The sequence below is a fragment of the Podarcis vaucheri genome, assembly GCF_965113315.1.
Source record: "Podarcis vaucheri genome assembly, chromosome: 4".
Classification (NCBI taxonomy): domain Eukaryota; kingdom Metazoa; phylum Chordata; class Lepidosauria; order Squamata; family Lacertidae; genus Podarcis; species Podarcis vaucheri.
This window is the reverse complement of record NC_138762.1, coordinates 21137965-21164104: the sequence shown is the minus strand read 5'-3', so window position 1 is coordinate 21164104 and position 26140 is coordinate 21137965. Positions and strand designations below refer to the sequence as shown.

The 26140-nt window shown below is 43.5% G+C and overlaps 1 protein-coding gene across 2 annotated transcripts in view; it reads right to left on the bottom strand.

Moving 5' to 3' along the window:
- Positions 1 to 5213: 5213 nt before the first annotated feature.
- The window catches only part of ARHGAP42 (Rho GTPase activating protein 42), a 164579-nt gene continuing 143652 nt past the window's right edge, over positions 5214 to 26140 (bottom strand). For both annotated transcript variants that reach the window (XM_082219138.1, XM_082219139.1), the window contains exons 15-24: positions 25760 to 25844; positions 24456 to 24514; positions 23116 to 23221; positions 15308 to 15467; positions 14079 to 14223; positions 11908 to 12288; positions 9803 to 9959; positions 9634 to 9696; positions 6534 to 6613; positions 5214 to 5951 (exon numbers count right to left, since the gene is read on the bottom strand). In XM_082219138.1, coding sequence (XP_082075264.1) covers positions 5863 to 5951; positions 6534 to 6613; positions 9634 to 9696; positions 9803 to 9959; positions 11908 to 12288; positions 14079 to 14223; positions 15308 to 15467; positions 23116 to 23221; positions 24456 to 24514; positions 25760 to 25844 — 1325 coding nt within the window. In that variant the 3' untranslated portion in view covers positions 5214 to 5862. The remainder of the gene's footprint in view (positions 5952 to 6533; positions 6614 to 9633; positions 9697 to 9802; positions 9960 to 11907; positions 12289 to 14078; positions 14224 to 15307; positions 15468 to 23115; positions 23222 to 24455; positions 24515 to 25759; positions 25845 to 26140) is intronic.

The following is a 26140-nucleotide window of genomic DNA, read 5'->3' as shown; positions in this document are numbered from 1 at the left end:
GCAAAAAGGGTTTTCTTGTGTGTGTGTGTTTCTTTGTGGCTGGTTAGCTGTTTTCCCTGTGTAAAGGTCAGAGGGGGCAGGGTTTCTGTTGAGGCAGGGGATTAGCTGTGGGAGGAGCTTATCAGAGTCTGAAGGGCAGCGGCGCGCGCCTAGCGGCGCGCGCAGTTATACCCATCTTTTAGATTTAGGGGAGCTAGTCTCAAACGTTTGTTGGGGGAGACCTAGGTTTTTTTTTTGTGTGTGGGGGAAGTTATTTGTCCTGTCCTCAAGCTTTTTATGATGGAGGACCTCTGTAGCCACCCCCAACGACACGATCGGAGGGAACAGCTGCAGTCGCCTGCGATTCCTGCGCAATGTTTGCCATCTTGCCAAAGGTTGCAGGCAGCTTTACCTGCAGCAATTGCATGTTGATTGCCCTTTTAAAAGACAAAGTCCAGCAACTGGAGGAACGTGTAGCTACGCTCCAAAGAATTAGAGAGCTGGAGCTCTTCTTGGAAGCAACAGAGCACACCGTCTCCACCAGGGAGGAGACAGGGGACTCCCCTGAGAAGGAGGCTAGTTCACCAACACAGGAGCCAGATATATGGAGAAACGTGACTCAAAGAAGTAGGAGGCCCAGGGTTCACTCTGATTGTTTAGAAATACACAATCGCTTTGAGGTCCTCTCCCCTAGCATGGAAGATGAAGAGCAGACTCCATTTGAGGATCTCTCCCTCATTACAGTCGATCAGGTATATGAAGACGAGCAGCAAAGTCAGTCCTCAGGGAATGTGCAGGCGACCTTGGAACGGACATCTCACGGAAGAACCCCGACCAAACCTAAGAGGAGGCGTGTAGTGGTGATAGGGGATTCCCTACTGAGGGGAACAGAAGCAGTGATCTGTGGGCCTGACAAGATGTCTCGGGAAGTGTGCTGTCTCCCCGGGGCTAAGATCCAAGATGTAACTGAACGACTGCAAGGAATTATAAAACCCACTGACAAATACCCCTTCCTCTTGGTTCATGTGGGAACCAATGACACTGCAAGCAATAGCCTCCAGAAGATCAAAAGAGACTACGAGGCTCTCGGCAGGAAATTGAAGCAACTAAATGCACAAATTGTCATCTCGTCTGTCCTCCCAGTTGAACGACGTGGCCCAGGGAGAGAGGGGAAAATAGTGGAAGTGAACAGCTGGCTTCGCAAATGGTGTAAACAGGAACGGTTTGGATTCTTAGATCACGGACTGCAGTTTCTTGAAGATGGACTTCTGGCAAGTGATGGGCTGCACCTCACAACGGTTGGGAGAAATGTTTTTGCCAAAAATCTCAGAAACCTCATCAGGAGGGCTTTAAACTGACTAATGTGGGGGAGGGAGACAGTGCTCCTGAAGGTAGGAGTCTATCAATTAATGAAGATGATCATCCAAATGTCATAGACCAAATGGAGCAAACAGCACGCGGACCTAGTGGAGGGAGGAAAAAATCCTTAAATAAGAGACACGGGGGAATGATTAATGGACTTCAATGTCTGTACACTAATGCGCAAAGCATGGGAAATAAACAAGATGAGCTTGAGCTCTTGGTACAGCAAACTAAATATGACATAATAGGCATCACTGAAACCTGGTGGGATAAGTCCCACGATTGGAATGTAATAATGGAGGGATACAATCTATTTCAGAGAAACAGACCAGACAAGAAAGGAGGAGGAGTGGCGTTATATGTCAGGGGTGTGTATACCTGTGAAGAGATCCAAGATTTAGAACCTCAAAGCCAAAGTGAGAGCATTTGGGTCAAAATTAAGGGAGAGAAGAATAACAGAGACCTCATTGTGGGAGTTTACTATAGATCCCCAAGCCAAACGGAGGACATAGATGATGCCTTCCTGGAACAGATGGCCAAGCATGCAAAAGGAAGGGAGATAGTAGTAATGGGGGACTTCAATTACCCGGATATTTGTTGGACGTCAAACTCAGCCAAGAGCATAAGGTCAAACAGATTCCTCACTGGCCTTGCAGACAACTTCATTGTCCAGAAAGTGGGAGAAGCAACAAGAGGAACAGCCATTTTAGACCTGGTCCTAACCAATGTTGATGACCTGGTTAGTGGGGTAGATGTGGAAGGATCATTAGGCGCGAGTGATCATGCTCTTCTGAAGTTTACTATACAGCGGACAGTAGCAGCCAAGCATACTAGGACTCAATTTCTTGACTTTAAGAAAGCCGACTTCATAAAACTTAGGGAAGTGCTGGGTGAGATCCCATGGACAGCAATACTAAAAGGAAAGGGAGTTCATGATGGCTGGGAGTTTGTTAAGACGGAGATAGTAAAAGCACAACGTCAGGCAATACCAATGAGACGAAAACATGGAAGGTGCCTAAAGAAACCAGGGTGGCTATCTAAAGAACTTTTAACTGAATTAAGATTAAAAAAGGATGTGTACAAAAAATGGAAAAGGGGGGAAACCACCAAAGAGGAATTCAAACAAATAGCCAGCACGTGTAGACACAAAGTCAGAAAAGCTAAAGCACAGAATGAACTCAGGCTTGCTAGAGAGGTTAAAAGCAACAAAAAAGGCTTTTATGGGTATGTTCGTAGCAAAAGGAAGAACAAAGAAACAGTGGGGTCACTCAGAGGAGAAGATGGTGAAATGCAAACAGGGGACACAGAAAGGGCTGAACTCCTCAATGCCTTCTTTGCCTCAGTCTTCTCCGATAAAGAAGACAATGCCCGACCTGAAGAATTTGAAGCAAATGATTCAGCAAAGGAAACACAGCCCAGAATAACTAAGGAGATAGTACAAGAATATTTGGCTAGATTAGATGTATTCAAGTCTCCAGGGCCAGATGAACTGCATCCAAGAGTATTAAAAGAACTGGCAGATGTGATCTCAGAACCACTGGCAGTCATCTTTGAGAATTCCTGGAGAACAGGCGAAGTCCCGGCAGACTGGAGGAGGGCAAATGTTGTTCCTATTTTCAAAAAGGGGAAAAGAGAGGACCCAAATAATTACCGTCCAGTCAGTCTGACATCAATAGCAGGGAAGATTCTGGAGCAGATCATTAAGCAAACAGTCTGTGAGCACCTAGAAAGGAATGCTGTGATCACCAATAGTCAGCATGGATTTCTGAAAAATAAGTCATGTCAGACTAACCTGATCTCGTTTTTTGACAGAATTACAAGCCTGGTAGATGAAGGGAACGCAGTGGATGTAGCCTACCTTGATTTCAGCAAAGCATTTGACAAGGTGCCCCATGATATTCTTGTAAAGAAGCTGGTAAAATGCGGTCTTGACTATGCTACCACTCAGTGGATTTGTAACTGGCTGACTGACCGAACCCAAAGGGTGCTCATCAATGGTTCCTCTTCATCCTGGAGAAGAGTGACTAGTGGGGTGCCACAGGGTTCTGTCTTGGGCCCGGTCTTATTCAACATCTTTATCAACGACTTGGATGATGGACTCAAGGGCATCCTGATCAAATTTGCAGATGACACCAAACTGGGAGGGGTGGCTAACACCCCAGAGGACAGGATCACACTTCAAAACGACCTTGACAGATTAGAGAACTGGGCAGAAACAAACAAGATGAATTTTAACAGGGAGAAATGTAAAGTATTGCACTTGGGCAAAAAAAATGAGAGGCACAAATACAAGATGGGTGACACCTGGCTTGAGAGCAGTACATGTGAAAAGGATCTAGGAGTCTTGGTTGACCACAAACTTGACATGAGCCAACAGTGTGACGCGGCAGCTAAAAAAGCCAATGCAATTCTGGGCTGCATCAATAGGAGTATAGCATCTAGATCAAGGGAAGTAATAGTGCCACTGTATTCTGCTCTGGTCAGACCACACCTGGAGTACTGTGTCCAGTTCTGGGCACCACAATTCAAGAAGGACACTGACAAACTGGAACGTGTCCAGAAGAGGGCAACCAAAATGGTCAAAGGCCTGGAAACGATGCCTTATGAGGAACGGCTAAGCGAGCTGGGCATGTTTAGCCTGGAGAAGAGGAGGTTAAGGGGTGATATGATAGCCATGTTCAAATATATAAAAGGATGTCACATAAAGGAGGGAGAAAGGTTGTTTTCTACTGCTCCAGAGAAGCGGACACGGAGCAATGGATCCAAACTACAAGAAAGAAGATTCCACCTAAACATTAGGAAGAACTTCCTGACAGTAAGAGCTGTTCGACAGTGGAATTTGCTGCCAAGGAGTGTGGTGGAGTCTCCTACTTTGGAGGTCTTTAAGCAGAGGCTTGACAACCATATGTCAGGAGTGCTCTGATGGTGTTTCCTGCTTGGCAGGGGGTTGGACTCGATGGCCCTTGTGGTCTCTTCCAACTCTATGATTCTATGATTCTAATTCTATGATTCTACCACTGTACATGCAAGATTTATCTGTAGCATTTTGAAAGGCTTTGACGATACTGTTAGGCCTGCAGTGGTCCATTCGCACATGCAAGTCATCAGTGGAGGCTATGGTCAAACGATGAACGACCAGGTGTGAAACAGATGAGTCCCTGTGTAGCCACATTTCAGTCAAAGCACCATTTATTTAAACCAGTAACTCCACCTGAGTGCTGTCTATCTGGTTGGCAGTCCTGGAAGCTCTGGTTTTTATTCCAAATGGCCTGGTGATTTTGTTTGCTGTTACTGCTCCGGGTCCCATGTAGTTTTGGACAGGATATATATAGATATATATATTTGTTCTTCTTCTATTTAGATTTTGCTATCTCTTTTTCTATTGTAATGACTTACCATGGATTTTGAGCGGACCTCTTGTAATACTGAATTTATTAATACGGAATATATTTCGTATCGATCGGCCCAACGAAATGTTTCACTTGTTGTGAAAGTGCTGTATATACTTGTTCTGAGCATAATTTTCAGAACATATGAAATGAAGACACTCCACAAAGGTATTTGTTAAATTTGTGAGAGAAAATCATTCAAGAGCCTAAAAGCATTTCATGTGTCGATATGAGTGGTGGCAACAGAACAGATTTTATTTAAAGGCTCAAAATTACTAGTTCTCACTTGTTGCCTTGTGGACAGTGTAAATTTCAGGGTCCTGTTTGCTTTATTTGCTTTTGTTTATCCAATGGAAAAACACCACACCTTCCCCCAGTCTGAAGGACCAAAAGCAAAGGAAATATAAATAAATAAAAAAGCCATAAATTACTCCTGTAGTTGGTGTTCCAATTTAGGATTACAGCATTTCAGGGAAGACGGACTCTATAAATATAATTTATTAATAATAATTATATGGAAAAGACACAAAGTAGTGAACATACACAAACACATAATTGTATTTAAAAATGCCTCTTAAAAACGAAAAGCACGCTTTTGATTAAACTGGTGCTCCAACTAATTGCCTTTGCAGCCCTATAAATGACATGCATTGCATCTGCAAATTGTGATCTCTGCGGACTTTTATCGAAAGTTTAAATAATATAGAAAATCAAAGACTTCTCTGAAATGCCTGGGACCGATTGAGAATCAAATGCTTAGTTGCTGGGGGATGGGGGGTAAGGCAGAGCTTTACCCAAGCAACAACGATTTGTTTTCCGCTCCTTATTTTTTGGCTGCTATCATTTTGTCTTAAAAATAAAATGAATTTCTGGTTGCTAGCAGCAGACGACCAAAAGAGTACCATGTTTCAAACATCCGAAAACAAACCCTCTTGACTATTTGCACCAGGTTTTTTCCGTTTATAAGGAGCTACATTGTCTGCGGCTGCAGAAGTCAAAGGAAATCTGCCACACACAGGGCTGACTGGCAGACCCCCATATCTGTGTCAGATTAAAAATATATATATAAATCACAGTGCTTATTGCTTGTTACCATGGATACCATGAAGATGCTGCTGTCTGCTAACTATTACTAGAGAAAGACAACGTAATTCTCTGGAACAAGTCCTGTTTTGCCTTCATACGTCGCTTTGAGCCATCCTGGTTCCACAGATGGATATACTATTAAGAAGAAAATAAAAAGAGAAGGTACCTCAATACTCTCTTGTGAATACATAATGACGACCGCGACGCACAACAACACACATGGCATCTAATCTGAAAGGGGAGAAGCGTTAAGTCTGTCTTGTGACACCTCAGAAGCTAACAAATTTGTCAGGCCACATTCACACATAGATACCACTTCGAACTTCCCCCAAAGAATCCTGGGAGTTGTAGTTTCTTAAGGGTTCTGAGATCCCTAATTCCCCTGACAAAGCTACAGTTCCCAGAGTGGGTTAGCAAACTTAACAACCGCTCTTCCCAGGGAACTCTGGGAATTGAGGAGGGGAATAGGGGGGGGTCTCTTAAACAACTCTCTGCACCCACAATTCTTTGGGGGGAAGCCATGACTGTTTAAAGTGATGCCGTTGTGCTTTAACTGAATGACGCAAATGTAATCCTTTTGGCGCCAGAGGACTCTCTGTTGTTTATGTTGTGATGACAACAACAACAACAGCAACAATGGGAGAAATCTTACCATTGGAAAATAAACAACAACAACAACAACAACAACAACAACAACAACAACGGGAGAAGTCTTACCATTGGAAAATATGGCTCCCTGAGGGAAGGAGAGTTCATGACTGTGTTCAGCCTTGCAGGAATACATGGCTTTGGCTTGCCTGAAAAACAAACAAGCATGGTTTATGTTGCTACAGAAACAGAAACATTCACACTGCGAATGCTGCTGGTAGCAGTCAATGAAGTGGCCATTGATTGAGAGGTGCGAGACGGAAAAAAGTGGGGCACTCCGAAGAACTGTGCATGCACACGAAAGCTTATACCCAGAACAAACTTAGTTAGTCTCTAAGGTTGTACAATTTTTAGTTGGACAATTTTTTATTTATTTTTATTTATTTTGACTGTGTCAGAGCAACAAGGCTACCTGCCTGAATCTGTGTACACAACACACATTGAAAACAAATTTGAAGCACATCCCTGCTGTCAAAGAATCATTGGAACTGTCATTTACCCCCCAGAGAGCTGCAATTCCCAGCAACCTTAAACTACAGTTCCCAGGATTTTTTGGGTGGTGGTGGAGGGAAATATGTTTTAAATGTAGGATGTGTATGCAGTTTGTACCTTTAGTGAGAGTGCTAAACAGTACTTGGGCCTAGCGGCTTGTAAGACAGCCCTGCAACCAGGTAATCTATTCAAGATGGCGGCACAGAAGGCTGGCATGCAAATTGAAGAATGAGAAAGGAAGAAGGGGGCTAGAAACTGCCATAGCAATAAAACAACAATACGATTTACGAAGAATAAAAATAAAAAGTCAATTATATAAAATACGTTTTAGGGCTTTGAATCAATAGTCAAATAGTGGATCTTATTCTAATTGCCCCAGCTAAAAACCTTGCAACCTTTGCTGTCACCTGCTCATCTTGATCTGCCAAGAGAAAGGATACTGTGGCAGTGGCTGGGCGACCCGGAATGGACAATAAAAGAGGGGTGATGACCTCATTCCACAAGACTTTTAAAGAGTGCAAGCCAGAAGGGCATGCACCACCGATTCTGTATTACCATCTCCACAGGGATATAAGCGTTTTTGTGTGTGGAATTTGTTGGAATTGTCCCTCAAGTACAGCCTAGGGCAAAACATTCTATCTTGCAAGAGTAAAAGTGCGTCTATATTTTAGAATAGCTAGGTTATGCAGATAGGGTGCCAGAGAGTCGAAGTGGGTAGGCGAAAAATAGTCATATCATGGGCAAAGTTTTCTTATTGTGGCCAAGTTGTTCTGGCGCTCGATATCATTTAGGAGAAGTGAAAAGGCAAGGCAGGGAGGGAAAGGAGCTGGGGGCGAGGGAGCCTCAGGAGTTCACTGCGAATACGATTTAAATCCTTGATAGTGCTGGGAGTTAGCCCATTGTCTCTCGGATGGTTCCTGCATGCAGGCCAGGGAAAGCGCCGACTTCAACCAGAGCTCCTTTCCAATCAGCTCTGAATTTTCTCTCAGACACTCCATTAAGAAGAGTGACTTGGTAAGCTTGGTGCTTTGTGCAAACCATGACTTGGCATTCTGACTGCAGCCAGTTCATTTATCATCTAGCAAATGGTGTTTTTGTTATCTCTGGCTTGTTCTGCAGCCAACTGTTGCGCCTGCTCTTTCCCATCTCCCAAGCCTGTGGCCCGAAATGCGATTTGCTCCCGATTGCTAATCACCCACCTTGAACTATTAGCAGCCTAAGGAGCTTTGATGTTCTGAGAAAAGATCTCACTGTGTGCATTTGTGAAGGTGAGATGCTATCTTTTTGCAGATAGCTTCATCTGATGCAGTCAGGAAGAGAGGGTGTGAAAGTAACATTGTCAGGTGGAACATGTCCTTTAGGAAGTTTCTCTTTCTCTGGAATAAGATAAGGCCTTCTAGTACACGTTAAGATGGTTATATAAAGGCACCTCTATTTTTAAGAAGCTGGTAGTTTCCTGAGTCTGGCCTTTCAACTTGTTATAGTTACATTTTGTGAGACGAAACTTATTTTGTTTACATTTTAATTATTTTATTCCTTTTGTAAATAGCACAGTAACTATAAAGTGCGGTATAAAAATCCTTATAATAAATCAGCCGACTCACTGATGAATATTCCTAATGAAGCATAACAAGGAACAGAGAAGATTCTGTTAAGGTCAGCTATGGGGCCAGATCAACCAATACACCCCTTGGTCTCTCCTATCTGTACTGATATATTTCTAGCACCATTTAACCCTCTCCCTTCTCAAAGGGAAGGGTTGTTTCCTTGGGAAAAAGACAGGGAGATGGCAGAAAAAGCTGTCTTGAGGACAAACCCAAATCTGAGCAGGCCTGAATTCCGCTTCAAATGAAGGGAGGCTTTCCCAACTTTCAAATTTCTTTATTTCATAAAATTTATATGCCGCCTGATTGTAAACAAACAAACAAACAAACCGTCGAACAAACTTCAAAGGGGTTTACAAAAAGAATAAACACATGAAATTATCTGTAACACCCCCGCAACTTAGAAGCTTTAAAAATATAAGCTAAAAACCACACGTCAGCATTGTACATGTCTAGATAAGTAAAGGTAAAGGGACCCCTGACCGTTAGGTCCAGTCATGGCCGACTCTGGGGTTGCGGCGCTCATCTCGCTTTATTGACCGAGGGAGCCGGCGTACAGCTCGGCGTACATGTGGCCAGCATGACTAAGCCGCTTCTGCCGAACGCAGTTTACCTTCCCACCACAGCGGTACCTATTTATCTACTTGCACTTTGACGTGCTTTTGAACTGCTAGGTTGGCAGGAGCAACGGGAGCTCACCCCGTCACGGGAATTCGAACCACCGACCTTCTGATCAGCAAGTCCTAGGCTCTGTGGTTTAACCCTCAGCACCACCCGTGTCCCATACATGTCTGGATAGGCTAGCCTAAACCAAAAGCAGGCACTGAAAAGAGAACAGGGAAGGCACCTGTCCAATGTCAATAGGCGGGGAGTTCCCAAGGTGTGGGAACTGTCACACTAAAAAAAAAATCCAAGTTCTTTTTACTCTGAATTCTTAGATTTGGGGTGTTGTTGTTGTTTTTATTAAAAAAAAGTTTTGGGCCTTCATGATTGCACGGTGGAAACGAGAGCATGATAATAAAACCATGTATATACACGGAACACTGAAGAAGGAATTGTGAAGTGCGGCTTACCTTCCTGAGGGAGCCTGCTTAAGTGAGCCACCACTTTCAAACAGCTGGGCCTTCGCTGCTACCCTGGAACATACAAAATCATTTCTGGTTTACACACGCTCTTCAGAACAACCCGAGGACCCAAATGCCTGCACGCAAACATGCGTCACAACCCTCTGGGTTGACTTACACAGATCCCGGTCTCTGGTAGCCGTTACTTGACGCCGTATCGAGCCGCAGTCTCCTGCACATTTTTGGAGGCAGGTCTGGGTTTGCTGGGGCCTTGGGCGTCTCTTTGGCGTCCAGAGAAGTTAAGCTCTGTACCGAACCGCTGCAGCTTTTGTTACCTGAGTAAAACAGCGTCACACAAAATGATCTCAAGCAGATTTTTAAAAACCCATTATTGAGCACCTGGTGAGAAAACAAGAGGCTTGAGGACCCGTTTTGCCACCACCTCGCTGCAAGACCACGAGGAGCTGGGCGATTGGCATTAGAATCATAGAATTGTAGAGTTGGAAGGAAAACCAAGTCATCTAGTCCAAACTCCTGAAACACAAGAATCTTTTGCACGACATGAGGCTCGAACCCATGACCCTAAGATTAAGAGGCTTGTGCTCTACTGTCTGTTTCGCTCAGGGTGGTACTTGACCTCCCCATTGGTTTGTTCCAATTGCCTGTTTACCGCATGCAGTGGAGAGAGCAAGCTGAGAGGCAGTTGTAGCGGAAAGCTCAGTGGCAGAGCATCTCCCCTGTGTGTAAAAGGTAAAGGTAAGGGGACCCCTGACCAATAGGTCCAGTCATGGCCGACTCTGGGGTTGTGGCGCTCATCTCGCTTTACTGGCCGAGGGAGCCGGCGTACAGCTTCTGGGTCATGTGGCCAGCATGACTAAGCCACTTCTAGTGAACCAGAGCAGTGCATGGAAACGCTGTTTACCTTCCCGCCGGAGTGGTACCTATTTATCTACTTGCACTTTGACGTGCTTTCAAACTGCTAGGTTAGCAGGAGCAAGGGACCGAGCAACGGGAGCTCAACCTGTTGCGGGGTTTCGAACCGCCGACCTTCTGATCGGCAAATCCTAGGCTCTGTGGTTTATATCCCAAATTCAATCCCTGGCAGGGCTGAGACTCCTGCCTGAAAACCTGCAGAGCTGCTGCCAGTCCGTGTTGACAATGTAGAGCTAGATGGGCCAATGGTCTGATTTGGTATAAGGCTCCTACGGTAAGGAAAGGATTGACCTTCCTCTTGCTTCTACCTTGCACAAAAGTAAATTAAAAATCTACCTCCCTGGACTTTGCGGCAGAGACCAAGCCTCTGCAATTTGCCCTTGCTGCATATGCACCATGTATTGCTAATGCTGAATGAGATGTTTGCCAGAGGAAACTTCCTGCAGTATACAGAAACAAGCCTACACTATAAGAAGCAGCCTGATCTTTATCACTGGATGAGATGAGACATAGGCTCTGTAATGTAATCACTGGAAATGATAAAGATGTCTCTCAAGACAATGTGTTTGCCAAAGTTTCCAGGACCGGTTAGCTTAAAATCCAGACATGACACATAAATGGTGAAGAAACTACTGACACGCCAGGTTTTGGTGACCTGGAATTTTCTGTTTGAATAAGCTTTGGTGGGGTATTTTTTTGCCTTTTTTCTAATTATCTAAACTTACAGCAACGGATATATAATCATTATAGCCAACGTCAATTTAGATATATTATAAACATGGAAGTTTAACACAGAAACGCACAATTATTGCAAACAACATTGTGATGATTTGTTCTTCAACAATTCTGTCCTTATGAGGAATTTTCAAAACATGCCTAACATTTGGCCCAAATAGCTGCAAACACCCTTTATTTATTTAACTTTTCATGACTTTATTTATTTAACTGTTTATTGGTGCTCTGCCAGATTTGTCTAGTCAGCCAAAATTCAGTGGAGAAAAACATCCTTACAGGCTGTTTTGTTTTGTTTTTTTTTAAAAAAGGAGCACCACCAGATTCATTTTATATTCTTCATTTTTTTGCACATAATGTTAAATATACCAGGTGGTATTCAACTAAGGCAGTGCAAGGATTTTCGCTTTTGCAATGGGACTTCTCCCCCACTCCCTGTCCCCCCCCTCAAATGTGATCCAGAGGGTTGGGGGGGGGGAACCCCCAGAACAGATGGAAGTGGCAGGAGGGGAGAAGAGAGAATGCTCTGCCACTCAAGTACAAATCTTTACAGTGACCGAAGCTTCATGCAAATCTTCCTTATTAACTCTAAGCCAACACACAACACACAGGGCTCACCTTCGGCAGAAGGGATGGACCGGATGGAGGAAGCCGCTGACCTTTTCAATCCGGAGAGGCTATACAGTCCTTTTTTGGTCAGGTCTGTTGGTGGAGTCATGGTCTCTGGACCGGTGACAGAAGTGACGCTATGGCAGTCAGACTCCATGTCTGTTTTTGCTGTGTCCTCCTTTGAGGAAGATTCAGGACTCGGCGTCCAAAGGCCTGAATTTTTCTGCCCGTTGGATGATGGGGACGAAGCAATCCATGGAACTCCTCCGGCTTTATCCCTGGGCTGAGAAGATGGAGGTTTCGTGGTGCTGTTTTGTTCTGATGAGTGAGATGAAAGGGATTCTATGCTGCCCATCGGGGTGCTGTCTGGGCTGCTGCTGTAGGAATCAGCTGTAGGGTGGAAAGGTTGGGGAGGTGGAAGAATAGATGATGTTTACCAGGGTGCAATTTTGCTTTCTTGTGGGCAGGAGGGCAACACTACTTGCTCATTAGCATCCAAGCATGGTCTAAATTGGGGGTGAGCAATCTGTGGCCCCTCCAAATGTTGGGACTCCAACCTCATCAGCCCCAACCAAGTCGGTAAACAATCATGGATTATGGGTTCTGAAGTCCAATGACAAATGAAGGACCACATGATGCCCAACCTTAGCCTAAATGGAGAGTGCCAGTCTTCACCAGGACTTGAGTTTTTCTAATAGTTCTATACCTTGTAAATGGGTAAAATTGATGGTCACTGCAACCAGACAGGTTATAGCGAGTAATTGGAAAAATGCAGAGGAGTTAGGGGTGAACCAATGGAGGAAAAAACTGAATAATACTATAATTTTAGAATATCTAACTGTGAAGATACACAGAATGAAAGGGTTTAAGTGAGAAAGAGGAGGATTGGTTTGAGAAGATATGGAATTATTTGGGTAGGTTTGAACAATTTGGGGCAATTAAAATGTTAAAAGTTAAATAAACCTTATGGATGGAGGAGTCTTAACATATATAAAATTGTACATATGGTTGTTTTGAATGTGTTATTATTGATTATGTGTACCCAATGTATCAGCCGCCGGGGGGTGGGGGGCAGCGTTTCACTGTTTGTGTTTTGGTGGTTGGTAAAAAATAAAAAAATTAAATATTAAAAAAAAAGTTCTATTCCTTGGCACAAAATCCAACATAATTTGGTATTGGCTACAGAGAATCTGGCTTTAATTTAAAGAGGTAAAAGAGCTCTTCTTGTTATGATGATGGGTTTTAAATGCATGGGCCATACTGGGCGAAGGCTCAGAAGTCAGAGGAGGACTTACTAGGGCTCCCCTACTGGTCAGGAGGTAGAACTTCAGCATTCTGATCAAGCTTAGTAACCCTTTGTGATTAGTGGAAGCAGAATTTGCCCACTAAGAAAATACGTGCAGGTTTGCATTCTTACTTAACACAGGTTGCAGATGCCAGGCTTTCCTCGAGCAGAATTTGGATGACATTAGGAGCTAAAACTATCCTTATAGCCTTCCAGACATAGAAGTGTGATAAGCCCTGATCTCAATCCACCAGCAATGAATGCAATGCCACCGTTGGGCAATAAACACTTGCAGTTCCTCTGCCAGGCATGCAGAAATCGTTCCATCAACACCTCTATAATGCACAAGTGACACCACTTCATAAATCTACTTCATTAACACCCAGCCTTTCTTCCATCCTGGAGCTCAAGGCAGGATACATGAGCTCCCACACAGTCTTTCGCTCAGGCAATGACCCTGACCAGACCAGTTTATTTTGAGCAGGGATGTTGCACCCTCTTGCTCTGAAGACTGTGCTCTGCAACCAATCATGCATCTCCCTGCTGATGGGATGGCACAGAATAGAAACCTGTGTCCTTGGTGGATTTCACTGGTGCAGAGGGCAAACGAATGCGCATAACCTGTCTTTCGAACTATACAAATTCCACTCTGCCTTAGCACATCAAGATGGTCTTGCTTGGACCAGGGTGGGGTGGGGCAGGGCACGGAATAGTGAAACGAAACAAACAGGAAAAGCTCAGAACCTTTCAGGGGATAATGCAAGATTTGCCTTTGCACGCACGCGCACACACAGCTCTGTAGAGCAGCACACCTTTATGTTCAGTGCAAAACAACTGCTACCTTCCACTAACTGCCACTAAGTGAGAATGTGCTAGTGGAGTAAGATGCACTTACTGTCTGGGTCTGCCAGGCACGGGGTATATCGTCCTTTTGGTTTGCGAGTGCCTGTAGAAAGGCAGATTGCTCTCGTCCTTCTTGAGCCCGATCGGGATTGAGGCTGCGGAAGAGGGATGTTGGGGTCTGGGGCTGTGTGGAATATCTGTCAGTTAAAAGCAAGGATAACTGAGAATCTTTCAGGAGCAGCTATATTTCATTTAGGGTCAAGAAACAACGACCAGCCAAATGCTGTGATTTTCCAGTAACAACAACAACAACAACAATAACAATAATATAGTAGTAGTAATGAATTATTATTATTATTAATAATAATAATAATTACTACTACTACTACTTATTACTACTACTATTTACTACTACTACTACTACTACTACTATATTACTACTACTACTACTACTACAACTCATACACCACCCTTCATCCAAAGAGCACAGGGAGGTTTACAACATAAAAACACAAAATACAGTGGTGCCCCGCAAGACGAATGCCTCGCAAGACGGAAAACTCGCTAGACGAAAGAGTTTTCCGTTTTGGAGGTGCTTCGCAAAACGAATCTCCTATGGGCTTGCTTTACAAGACGACAATGTCTTGCGAGGTCCTGCTGGTTCCCCCCCCTTCCCCCCATTTTTCTAAGCCGCTAAGCCGCTTATCAGCTGATCCGATCAGCAGATAATAAGCTAAAAGCCTCTAAAAGCCTCTAATAGCGCTAATCCGCTAATCCGTCAATGGGCTTGCTTCGCAAGACGAAAAAAACCGCTAGACGAAGAGAATCACAGAACGGATTCTTTTCGTCTTGCGAGGCACCACTGTACATAATATCAAAAAGGCAATCCCCCTTGACACATTTCAACGGTAACAGACTGTTTAACCAGTCAAAGTCTGGTAGAAGAGGAATGTTTTCGCCTGACACCAAAAGACTCATAATGAAGACACCAGGCGAGCCTCCCTAGGGAGAGGATTCCACAAACGGGGTGCCACCACAGAAAAGGCCTGTTCTTGTGCTGCCATCCTCCGGACCTCAGAAGATGATTGCAGGCTCTACCACAAACATAAGAATCAAGGAAGAAGAAGCTGCTCTTCCCATTATCAAACATGAACGGGATGTACGTTAGGCTATGGAACAGCAGATGTGAGGTTCAAGGTTATATGGCGTTTCTGCTTTCGGGTTTATTTATTTTTTAAGCGTGTGCCTTTCAATAAGTTTTACAAGATTCCAGTGTCCTACCTTCTCGTAATGCTCGATAAGAATCTCAACCACAATATTCTGAAACTTGATGTTCATCATTGCCGCCACCGTTTCCTCCTGGGCTCTCATCAGTGTGGGGCCAAAGATAACTCCAAGGTTAGAGATGGTCATGAGATTTTGCTGACTATGTAGTGATACCCTGAAAACAAAACAATTGAAAAAAGGAGGAAGTTAATCATCACCCACTAACTTCCTGTTCGAAGAAGAGGTGCAGGGTTATTATTCATTCTTACTATCAGGCTTATAATTTTGACATGGTAATACACCTCAGACTGACGTAAATGTTTCCCCTCATGGAAAAGGAAGCTGACTGGAAGGAGGAGTCCAAAAATATTTTTACTGGTTGTGCCCTGCATATTTTAAGAAAGGCTGCAAGTTTCAATGCATTTCTGCAACCAACTCGTGCTATATCTGAAGGCAACCCTGTTGAGGGAAGTTTCCAATGTTTGATGCTTTATCGTGTTTTTAATTTATATTCTGTTGGGAGCCGCCCAGAGTGGCTGGGGAAACGCAGCCAGATGGGTGGGGGATAAATAATAAATTATTATTATTAATTATTACAATAACAAACATTATTTCTCTTGAATTTAAAAGCAAGTCACTTCAATTATGAACTTTTTCCCTAACTGAGGCAGAAACCAAGCAAGATGCATTTTTCATTTGCTCTCAGCTTTTCTTTCCTTTTTTTCTAGAAAGGGCCACAAACAAATGAAGCTGACAATGTGTAGCAGAAACCGAAGTACACCAATCTGAATCTTTCTGCAAAAGCTACTGGAGCTAAAAGCCTCATGCCATAGACTGGGTTGGTTCATTCAAACCACTTTATTATAAATATATCCTAAAAAACGACTTTCTGCATTGTGCTCCCCACACAGCATCTCCTAGGACCTATGCACACTCGGCTTTCAGAAACCTACACAACTCATTATGTTTTAGGGCGCATGAATGGGACTCCCTGCCCTGCAAGCCACTCTGACTTCTCATTTCCCTCACAGAAGTTGGATTCTGTGTGACGAAGTGCTTCCTTTTGTCTGTTCTAAATCTCCCAACATTCAGACTCGTCCGTTTCCAGGGAGTTGTTCCAGCACCCTGGTCATTTTGACTTCCCTCCGCTGAGGGTCTTCTGCTGGTTCCCTCACTGTGAGAAGTGAAGTTACAGAGAACCAGGCCTAGAGGGCCTTCTCGGTAGTGGCACCCGCCCTGTGGAACGCCCCGGCCCCTTCAGATGCCAAGGAGATAAAGAGCTACACAAGTTTCAGAAGACACCTGAAGGCAGCCCTATGTTGGGATGTTTTTAATGTTTGATGTATTATTATGTTTTTATATATGCTGTAATAAGCCACCCAGAGTGGCTGGGGAAACCCAGTCAGAAGGGTGGGGTATAAATAATAAAATTTAAAGGTTACTCATGGCCACATAGCAGCTTAGCCAATTTCAGTAAGGCCTTTACTCCCCAAAATGCACCACCAGAGTGTGTTGCAATACACATTTCATTCCAAGAGCAGGGTTGACTTGAGGGATGATTCCATCAGCAGACGGCAACAGTAATCTACTGTCTGGGCCATGAAGGTTTCTTGACAAATGTACATGGAGAGCAAATTTGGTGCGCATCACTTTAAAAGAACTCCCAACGACGCAAAGGTTAGAGATGATCTATGGTTAGGAACACCTAGTCGGTTTTTAAAGCTACGCAGGTTCTCATTTCATTATGTAGCGAGGCAGACATATTGGTGAACGGACCATGCCATTCAACAGACATTAACAATCCTACCTGTACATAAATCAGACCATTTTCATTCCAGATGGCAGGGTTCAACGCTTCATTTAGAATGAAGCCTGTGAAAATGTTGCTTGTTTATTTGGATAAGCGATGAGCAGGATGAACCACGGGCTATGGGTGCTCATCATAAATCCTTCACTCGGCAGAATAACTCAGGAGTTTTCTAGGGATTGCTACAGAAAGGTGCCATTTAGCCTGTGACGTGGGTGGCGCTGTGGGTTAAACCACAGAGCCTAGGACTTGCCAATCAGAAGGTCGGCAGTTCAAATCCCCACAACGGGGTGAGCTCCCGTTGCTCAGTCCCTGCTCCTGCCAACCTAGCAGTTCGAAAGCACGTCAAAGTGCAAGTAGATAAATAGGTACCATTCCAGCGGGATGGTAAACAGCGTTTCCATGTGCTGCTCTCGTTTGCCAGAAGTGGCTTAGTCATGCTGGCCACATGACCCGGAAGCTGTATGCTGGCTCCCTTGGCCAATAAAGCAAGATGAGTGCCACAACCCTAGAGTCAGTCACGACTGTACCTAATGGTCAGGGGTCCCTTTACCTTTACATGCTGAAAGGAACAGGGACCTGCTGTGATGTCTGCATATGCGTGGCAAGATTTAGACCCCAATGTAGAAGGGGATTTTCTTGGTCCTGGGATGGAGTGTTCGCGGGATACACTTGCAGCCCTTGTGTTTTTATGAAGTGGTTCTCTGCTAAACAGGGAAGGAATAGTGGAAACACGTACCAAAACAGGGCCAACTAGATTAGGTCAATTTCACATTGGGTCATTCCATGTCAAGTGATCCAATTATTTTTACCTTACCATTATATATCTATTGCTTTCAGTATCAGTTTCCTAACAGTAGTATAAGAAAAGGTCCCAGATCTCAGTTTTTAATTTTTTTATCTCCTCTCGTTTTTGAGGGTTTGAAATTTAAAAAAAATAAATAAAGGACAATTTTGGCCTTGCCGGACTAAACAAAAACCTTTAAAGCTCAGCCCAGAATTGATATATTTTAAAACTGAAAATACTAATTTCTTCAGAACATCATGGGCTTTAATATGATACGGCACTTGATCAACTTAGTTCAATTTTTAAAGTTAAATTACAAAGTTTAAAATTTTAAAAAGTGATTAAAAATCCCCCCCAAACCCTGTATTGATTGTTTCCTATTTCTAAGAGCTTTTTGTGTAGCCCGGCAAGGCCAAAATTGTCATTTTTTTTGAATTTAAAAACCTCATAACTCAAAAACGGGAGGAGATAAAAATATAAAACTTTAGATTTAAACTTTGTTTTGATTGTTCAGCAAGAATACAAAGAAAATTGGATGACATCAGGTAAAAAAAAAATCACTAAAAATTGGATTGCTTGATATGGAATGAACCCATTGTGGCACTCCTTGGCTCTCATATATCTGGAGAGTGAGTCTTTGCACCATCTTCTCATGCTGCTTCTAGACCCAGCTTTGCTTTTGGAGACTGAGGAAGACAATAAGAACAGCCTTGTTGCATCAGGCCTGTGACCCATCTGGTCCAGCGTCTTGTTGCCATGGCGCCCAAATAGATGCCTGCAGGAAGAACGCAAGCAGGACCTGAGTGCAGCAGGACTCTTCCCACCAGAAATTCCCAGCAACTGTCATCCTGAGGCCTACTGCTTCTGATGGTGGAGGTGGACCATGGTCAACATGGTTGGCACTGAAGTGTAAAAGGGAGGGAGCCTTTTCAGTTATGTGGCAAGTTATTCACTACGGAGAGTTACAGGAGGAACCCGACAATTTTGCCAGCAGCCCCGAGTTCGGTAAAGTATTCGGTTTCAAATTTAGCAGCTCAATCCTGCAGGACTCTGTATTTCTGAACTATATGCATTAAAAATAAAATAAAAATTATGGCGCTTCATGGCTTCATTTTGTTAAGTCAGATGGCTCCAGGGTGCTATGCAGATTTTCAGTTCCTTATCCAGAAAGGGACTTTGACAAATAGGGTCCAAACACAGGTAGGAATACTAAACCAGTTTCCCTTTCACTCTGAATTTATCGCCCACAACACAGAATATTATGTTGCTTTAGGTTACCATGGTGACAAATTGGATAGTAAAGATGACAAAACAGAAAATGGAATTTGATATCATTCTAAGTAATGGCTAGCCACCAATCTGCAAACAGGTTCAAAGGCTTAGGTTCTTTGAGAAGTTTTAGAACATTACTTTTTTTCAGAATGCCAATAAGCTGGAACTTTTTAATAAACCAATTTTCCATAGGCCTACTTTACTTTTCCCTGCGAAAAGTAATCTGGTATTGAAAGGTAAGGGAAAGGTGGCAATATCCTTTATTCCAAAAAAACAAAATCACTGTCTTCTGAAACTATTACTATTATTACAGGCCAATGTGAAGTTTTGGATATTGTCAATTTGCAGACTGGTGTGTGAGTTATGGGGTGATCTTCCTCCTTCCTCTTTTATATTAAGATGGCACAGCATGCAAAAATAGCTTCCACAATCCAGTCCTCAGAGTAAGAAGCAAGATCTGCTTATTTGTACAACTCTTATTTCGATTTTTTTAACTCATATCCTGCAGTTGTGACATCACAGGTTTTTCAGTGTGCTTTACAAAATGTAAATTTCGAAACGTACAAAAATGAATCTACATCACTTCACTTCACTTTTATGGTACTTTAACTGCTGTACACTTGGGAGCTGGTTCACACATGCACGATCATCACCAGGTGATTACATCATACGATGACATGCATATGTGATTAATAATAATAATAATAATAAATTTTTATTTGTACCCCGCCCTCCCTGGCTTGAGCCGGGCTCAGGGCAGCTAACATAAAACTAACACAGTATACAAAGAACATAAGAACATAAAAACAGGCAATCAATTAATTAAAATACATCTTAAAATTAAAGTTACAGATAGGTAGCCGTGTTGGTCTGCCATAGTCAAAATAAAAAAAATTCCTTCCAGTAGCACCTTAAAGACCAACTAAGTTAGTTCTTGGTATGAGCTTTCGTGTGCATGCACACTTCTTCAGATTTTTCAGGTATCTGAAGAAGTGTGCATGCACACGAAAGCTCATACCAAGAACTAACTTAGTTGGTCTTTAAGGTGCTACTGGAAGGAATTTTTTTATCTTAAAATTAAAGTAAAGGTAAAGGGACCCCTGACCATTAGGTCTAGTCGTGGCTGACTCTGGGGTTGCGGCGCTCATCTCTCTTTATTGGCTGAGGGAACCGGCGTACAGCTTCCGGGTCATGTGACCAGCATGACTAAGTCGCTTCTGGCAAACCAGAGCAGCGCACGGAAACGCTGTTTACCTTCCCGCCAGAGTGGTACCTATTTATCTACTTGCACTTTTGACGTGCTTTCGAACTGCTAGGTTGGCAGGAGCAGGGACAGAGCAACGGGAGCTCACTCCGTTGTGGGGATTCGAACAGCCGACCTTCTGATCGGCAAGTCCTAGGCTCAGTGGTTTAACCCACAGCGCCACCTGCTCCCTTATCTTAAAATTAGTTCAGAGCAAATTAAAATCTGGACAGATGGCAGTCCATGGGTAAAATTGAGAGTAAAATTCTCCAGGGCCAACTGTTACCACTGGTCTTATAAAGGACCTGTGAGTGGGCTAGGAGGCCTCTTTAATGCTTGTTCTTATACAGAAAGAAAAGAATCAGACTGAACCCCAACCAAAGGCCTGGTGGAACAGCTCTGTCTTGCAGGCCCTGCGGAAAGATATCGAATCCCGCAGGGCCCTGGTCTCTTGTGAGAGAGTGTTCCACTAGGCTGGGGCCACGGCCAAAAAGGCCATGGTCGAGGCCAGTCTAATCTCCCTGGGACCTGGGATATTCAGGGTGTTATTATTTGCAGACCTTAAGGTCCTCCGTGGGGCATACCAGGAGAGGCAGTCCCGTAGGTACGAGGGTCCTAGGCCGTATAGGGCTTTAAAGGTTAAAACCAGCACCTTAAACCTGATCCTGTACTCCACTGGGAGCCAGCACAGCTGGTATAGCATAGGGTGAATGTGATCCCGCGACGAGGACCCCGTAAGGAGTCTCGCCGTGGCATTCTGCACCCGCTGGAGTTTCTGGGTCAGTTTCAAGGGCAGCCCCATGTGGAGTGAGTTACAATAATGAAGCCTGGAGGTGACCGTCGCGTGGATCACAGTGGCTAGGTCAGGGCGAGAGAATTAAGGAGCCAACTGCTTAGCTCGGCGGAGATGAAAAAAATGCTGCCATCATAGATCTCCTACCTTAAAGCACCAAAGGTAGTACTTTCCAGTAATAATGTGCTGAGAAATCAAGCAATGAGTCTGCATGCATGTACGAACCAGGTCTTGTTGACAGTCAACTAAATGTGTAAATCAAATCCACCAAAAAACACTCTGCTTGAGGTGACGTGACAGAAATTTTACCCATGGTCACAGATGCACACCAGCAAAACCATCACTTGCTGCTGTCTTCTGGAAATGAGAATGCGCATCTCAGCTAGCCACGCAGGTGAACACATATATTGACATGTGAAAGTCACCCATTCTAATTCATAAAGCAATTTATTTAGAAATAAACCAACCATCCCGCCCCATGTCTCGCCATTCCTTTCTACCAACAGATTCATTATTCCCTTTTTTGTTTTTTGGTGGGATGCTTTTTCATTTTATGAAAACAATTTATAAAGAAAAATACAAAGATTATTATCAAATGTCTTTTTTTTTTTTGTCCAAACTAAAACATTAATTCAGGGGCAAAAAAGAGAAAGAGAAGAGGGGAGAGCAAGAAAGATGGAATGGAAAAAGAATTAAAAGAGATAAAGAGACAGAAAGAGAAAGAAAAGAGAAGAGAAAAGAGAAAGAAAAGTTAAGAAGCTAAAGAACTTTTGATTCTCCATCTGTCCGCTATATAGTGGTGCCTCGCAAGTCGAAAAGAATCCGTTCCGCGAGTCTCTTCGTCTTGCGTTTTTTTTGTCTTGCAAAGCAAGCCCATTAGCGGCTTAGCGCTATTAGCGGCTTAGCGGATCAGCTCTTAAGCGGCTTAGCGGCTTAGGATCAGCTGATAAGCGGCTTAGCGGCTTGGGAAAAAGGGGGGGGAGGGAAAAAACCCCGCAGGAACTCGCAAGACATTTTCGTCTTGCGAAGCAAGCCCATAGGAAATTCATTTTGCGAAGCACCTCCAAAATGGAAAACCCTTTCGTCTAGCGGGTTTTCCGTCTTGCGAGGCATTCATCTTGCGGGGCACCACTGTATATAAACATTTTTCACTTCATCCACTCCAGTATAACACCTAATTATTCCGAATAGATTTCTTTATGGGCTTTACCCCGTGATATTTTCTTTTGTAAATTAAGTTTTAATTGATTTTCAGTAAACATACATACGTTCATAAACACACATATATAGGTTACATATTTAACTTAGGCTCTATCATGCCTCTGAGTTCCCTCCATTTCTTTGGTAAGTATCAAATAAAATTCTAATGTCACATACTTTAGATATCATATTATCAACTACTACCCCGTGATGTTTTCTGACAAAGCTCAACAAAACGAAAACGAGAAGGAAACAAGAATCCTTCCTACAGCCCACAAACATTAGGCCTAAGCAGAGCAGTGCCATTTCAGTTTGTGTTTTTTAGAAAGACATGAAAGTATTACAGGAGATGAAAGAGCCTTGAGCTTCTTTTTCACAGACTCATTTTCCACAGACTCACTCCCTGGCAGAAACATAAGGCAATTACAATTAACGGGTTAATTTAATGTGCGCTGCTTATTTGCTGAGAACCTCCAGGGCTCCAGCAACAAATACAATTCCAGCCAGCAGCTCTTTGCTCACAACCTTAGACAGCTTAAGCATCATATAGGGCGGTATCAATAATTATAATTTTCAATAATAATAATTTCATCTCTTTGGAACGAAGCAGTTAGGGAAGGTGAAGAGTGGTGCCAGAAAATAAACTACACAGAAGCATCTTCCCTCCCTTTCATCTCTCCTCCCGGCCCCATCACCATAAAGGAAAGAAAATAGTTATTACTTGACCAAGTGCTTGATCAGGATGTCCAGCATCTCTCTGTTTTTCTCTGGCAGTTTGTGAACAAGTGCATGGACTGCTTCCACCCTGTAATTTTGGTCATCAGACTCTATTAAAATAATAATGATTAAAAAACAAAACACACACAATACATTGGTTTGTTTTTTAAAAAAAACTTATCAAGGAACAAAACAGGCTGCATTTTAGCTCTAAGGATTGATTTAAACAAGGAATGGGGAACTTGTTGCCATCAAGATGTGACTGGACCACAACTCCCAGCATGTCCCCACCACTGGCCATGCCATATGGGGCTGATGTTGATGGACTACAACTTGCAGAACCAGAGGTCAGGGATGATGGGAGTTGTAGTCCAACAAAAGCGGGAGACCACAGAGCCTAGGGCTTGCCGATCAGAAGGTCGGCAGTTCGAATCCCCGCGACGTGGGGTGGGCTCCCGTTGCTCGGTCCCTGCTCCTGCCAACCTAGCAGTTTGAAAGCACGCAGTGCAAGTAGATAAACAGGCACCACTCTGGCGGGAAGGTAAATGGCGTTTCTGTGCGCTGCTCTGGTTCGCTAGAAGTGGCCTAGTCATGCTGGCCACATGACCCGGAAGCTGTATGCTGGCTCCCTCGGCCAGTAAAGTGAGATGAGTGCCGCAACCCCAGAGTCGTCCGCAACTGGACCTAATGGTCAGGGGTCCCTTTACCTTTACCTGATCCTCAGGGTCCTTTTCCAAGCCTACAATTCTATGATCTATGATTTTGGCATTCCACTGGCTCAAATGCCCTAATCTAATGGTTTCAACTGTGGTTTTTTTTTTTTTTTTAAAAAAAACCCCTGACTTGTTTTGTTGTATGTTTTAATCACAGATGCTCTTAATGCTTTGATGGAATTGCTTACTTCGTGCATTTTAGTTACGAATGGATTTTATCATTGGGTTTGTACTGTATTTATGCGAGTGCAAAATAAATAAAAATAACCACCACCTCTGGCCCTCCAGATGTTGCAGAACTACAACTCCCGTCATCCCTGGCCATTGGCCATGCTTGTTGGGGGTGATGGGAGTTGTAGTTCATCAGGAACTGGAAGCTTCAAGCTTCCCCACGCCTTGCCCTACCCAGGTCATTGCAGCGGAGTGAAAACTAGACCTCCAATTATTTTTTTCGTGACTGGGTTTACACATATGGATTTTACACAGTTAGCTAGTTTGGCCCTATGCCCAATATTTCCACTGTTAAGCCTTATCTCTCAAACAAAATCCCTGGGCAGCTGGTGAATGCAAGTTTCTCTCAAGGTTTCCCAAGGATTTGCAGTCACCAGCTTTTGACTGAATTTTCACTTACTGACGGCAACAACGAAATCCTTGTGCAACTTGTAGGTCATCAGTGGCTCTGCAAGGCACCTGGGCAAAACATTTTTTTTTGGGGGGGAGGGAAGAAAGAAGAAGAGTTTAGTACATTATCCAAATTTCTTGTTGGTTGCAAAATAGTCTCTTGCTATTGCTCCACCCTAAACTCGCTAAGATGTAAATGAAAGATAGCTCCAAGTGAAACTTCAAGCAACAGTACAGTTGGGAGGAGAAATTAACAGTACAGTTGGAAAAGACAAATTAAGTCATCTTGGCATGCCCTGCTGGAGTGAAACAGACAACGCGGGAGGAGAGCACGCTTGCCTACTAAACTGTGGACAATTGCCAGATTCCTTTCTGCTACAGGGCTGATCATTCCAATTGTTAAGATTACCGGGCTGTGTATGTCTGGCTGCTTATTTGAATCCTCAAGTGGAAGAACCACCTGTTGATTCTTGTCTCCAGCCAGCATTTGGAACATGCGAAGCTGCCTTACAAAATCAGGCCACACCTGCTTCTTGGGAGAAAAGCAATGACAAACCTAGACAGCATGTTAAAAAGCAGAGACATCACCTTGCCAACAAAGGTACGTATAGTTAAAGCTATGGTTTTCCCAGTAGTGATGTATGGAAGTGGGAGCTGGACCATAAAGAAGGCTGATCGCTGAAGAATTGATGCTTTTGAATTCTGGTGCTGGAGGAGACTCTTGAGAGTCCCATGGACTGCAAGAAGATCAAACCTCTCCATTCTGAAGGAAATCAGCCCTGAGTGCTGACTGGCATTCCAGAGTTAAGGCAGCACGCAGAAAAGGTTCTCTACTTCGTAGAAGCATAATTTACTTCTACTACATGAGGGTATATGGAATAGAGCCTTCCTAGAATGGCAGGCTGGTATTTATTTATTTTTTCATACCCCCACAAATGTAATCACCTATACTACAAAACTCATGAGAACTCTTCCAGGAGTTAGTTTCGTTTACCCTACTTGAACGTCGTGTTAGGAAAATAATGCTACGACGTTTTGACAGAATAAATTTGCCAATTAAAGAGAGATTTACTGCCCGGTGCTGTGAACATTAGATAACCGTTTAGAAATTAAACAGGCCTCATGGCAAGCAGAGGGGTTTATGGTGCATAATAACCGGAACAGATAGCTATTAATATAAATGAATATTGGCTGGTTATCTCCGATATTATATGGTTCTGTTTCCCCATTATATTACACTGGGATTGCAGGGTGAAAGAAATATTGTTAAGCTAGCAGGAAACAAGAAATTTTGAAACCGCACAGCTTACTCACCTGAGGTAGTTCTTTAGTCCACTGGTAATAGTTTTGTTGTCCCAAATTTCCAAATCGATGTCCATGTCAGGAGGGGATTTTGGAGCTGTGAAAGAGAAAGGAGGTGAATGTAGAATGTGTCTTAAATATCTGACATGACTGCCCCAATACATCAGTGGAAGGAGAAGCATTAAGCGCATGTATCGAGAGTCATCCAGTTTCTATGGTTCCAACCACTGGAAACACACAGCTCATTCTGTGCAAATGTAAGATCCTACCTAGGTTCACTCACCAGCAGCCCCTGTTAAAGAAGTTTGCTGTTCCATTGCTCTGCCAGTGACAATTTTTGAGTTTGGGATATTTATTTAAAACATTTTTATCCTGCTTTCCCTCCCTAAGTGC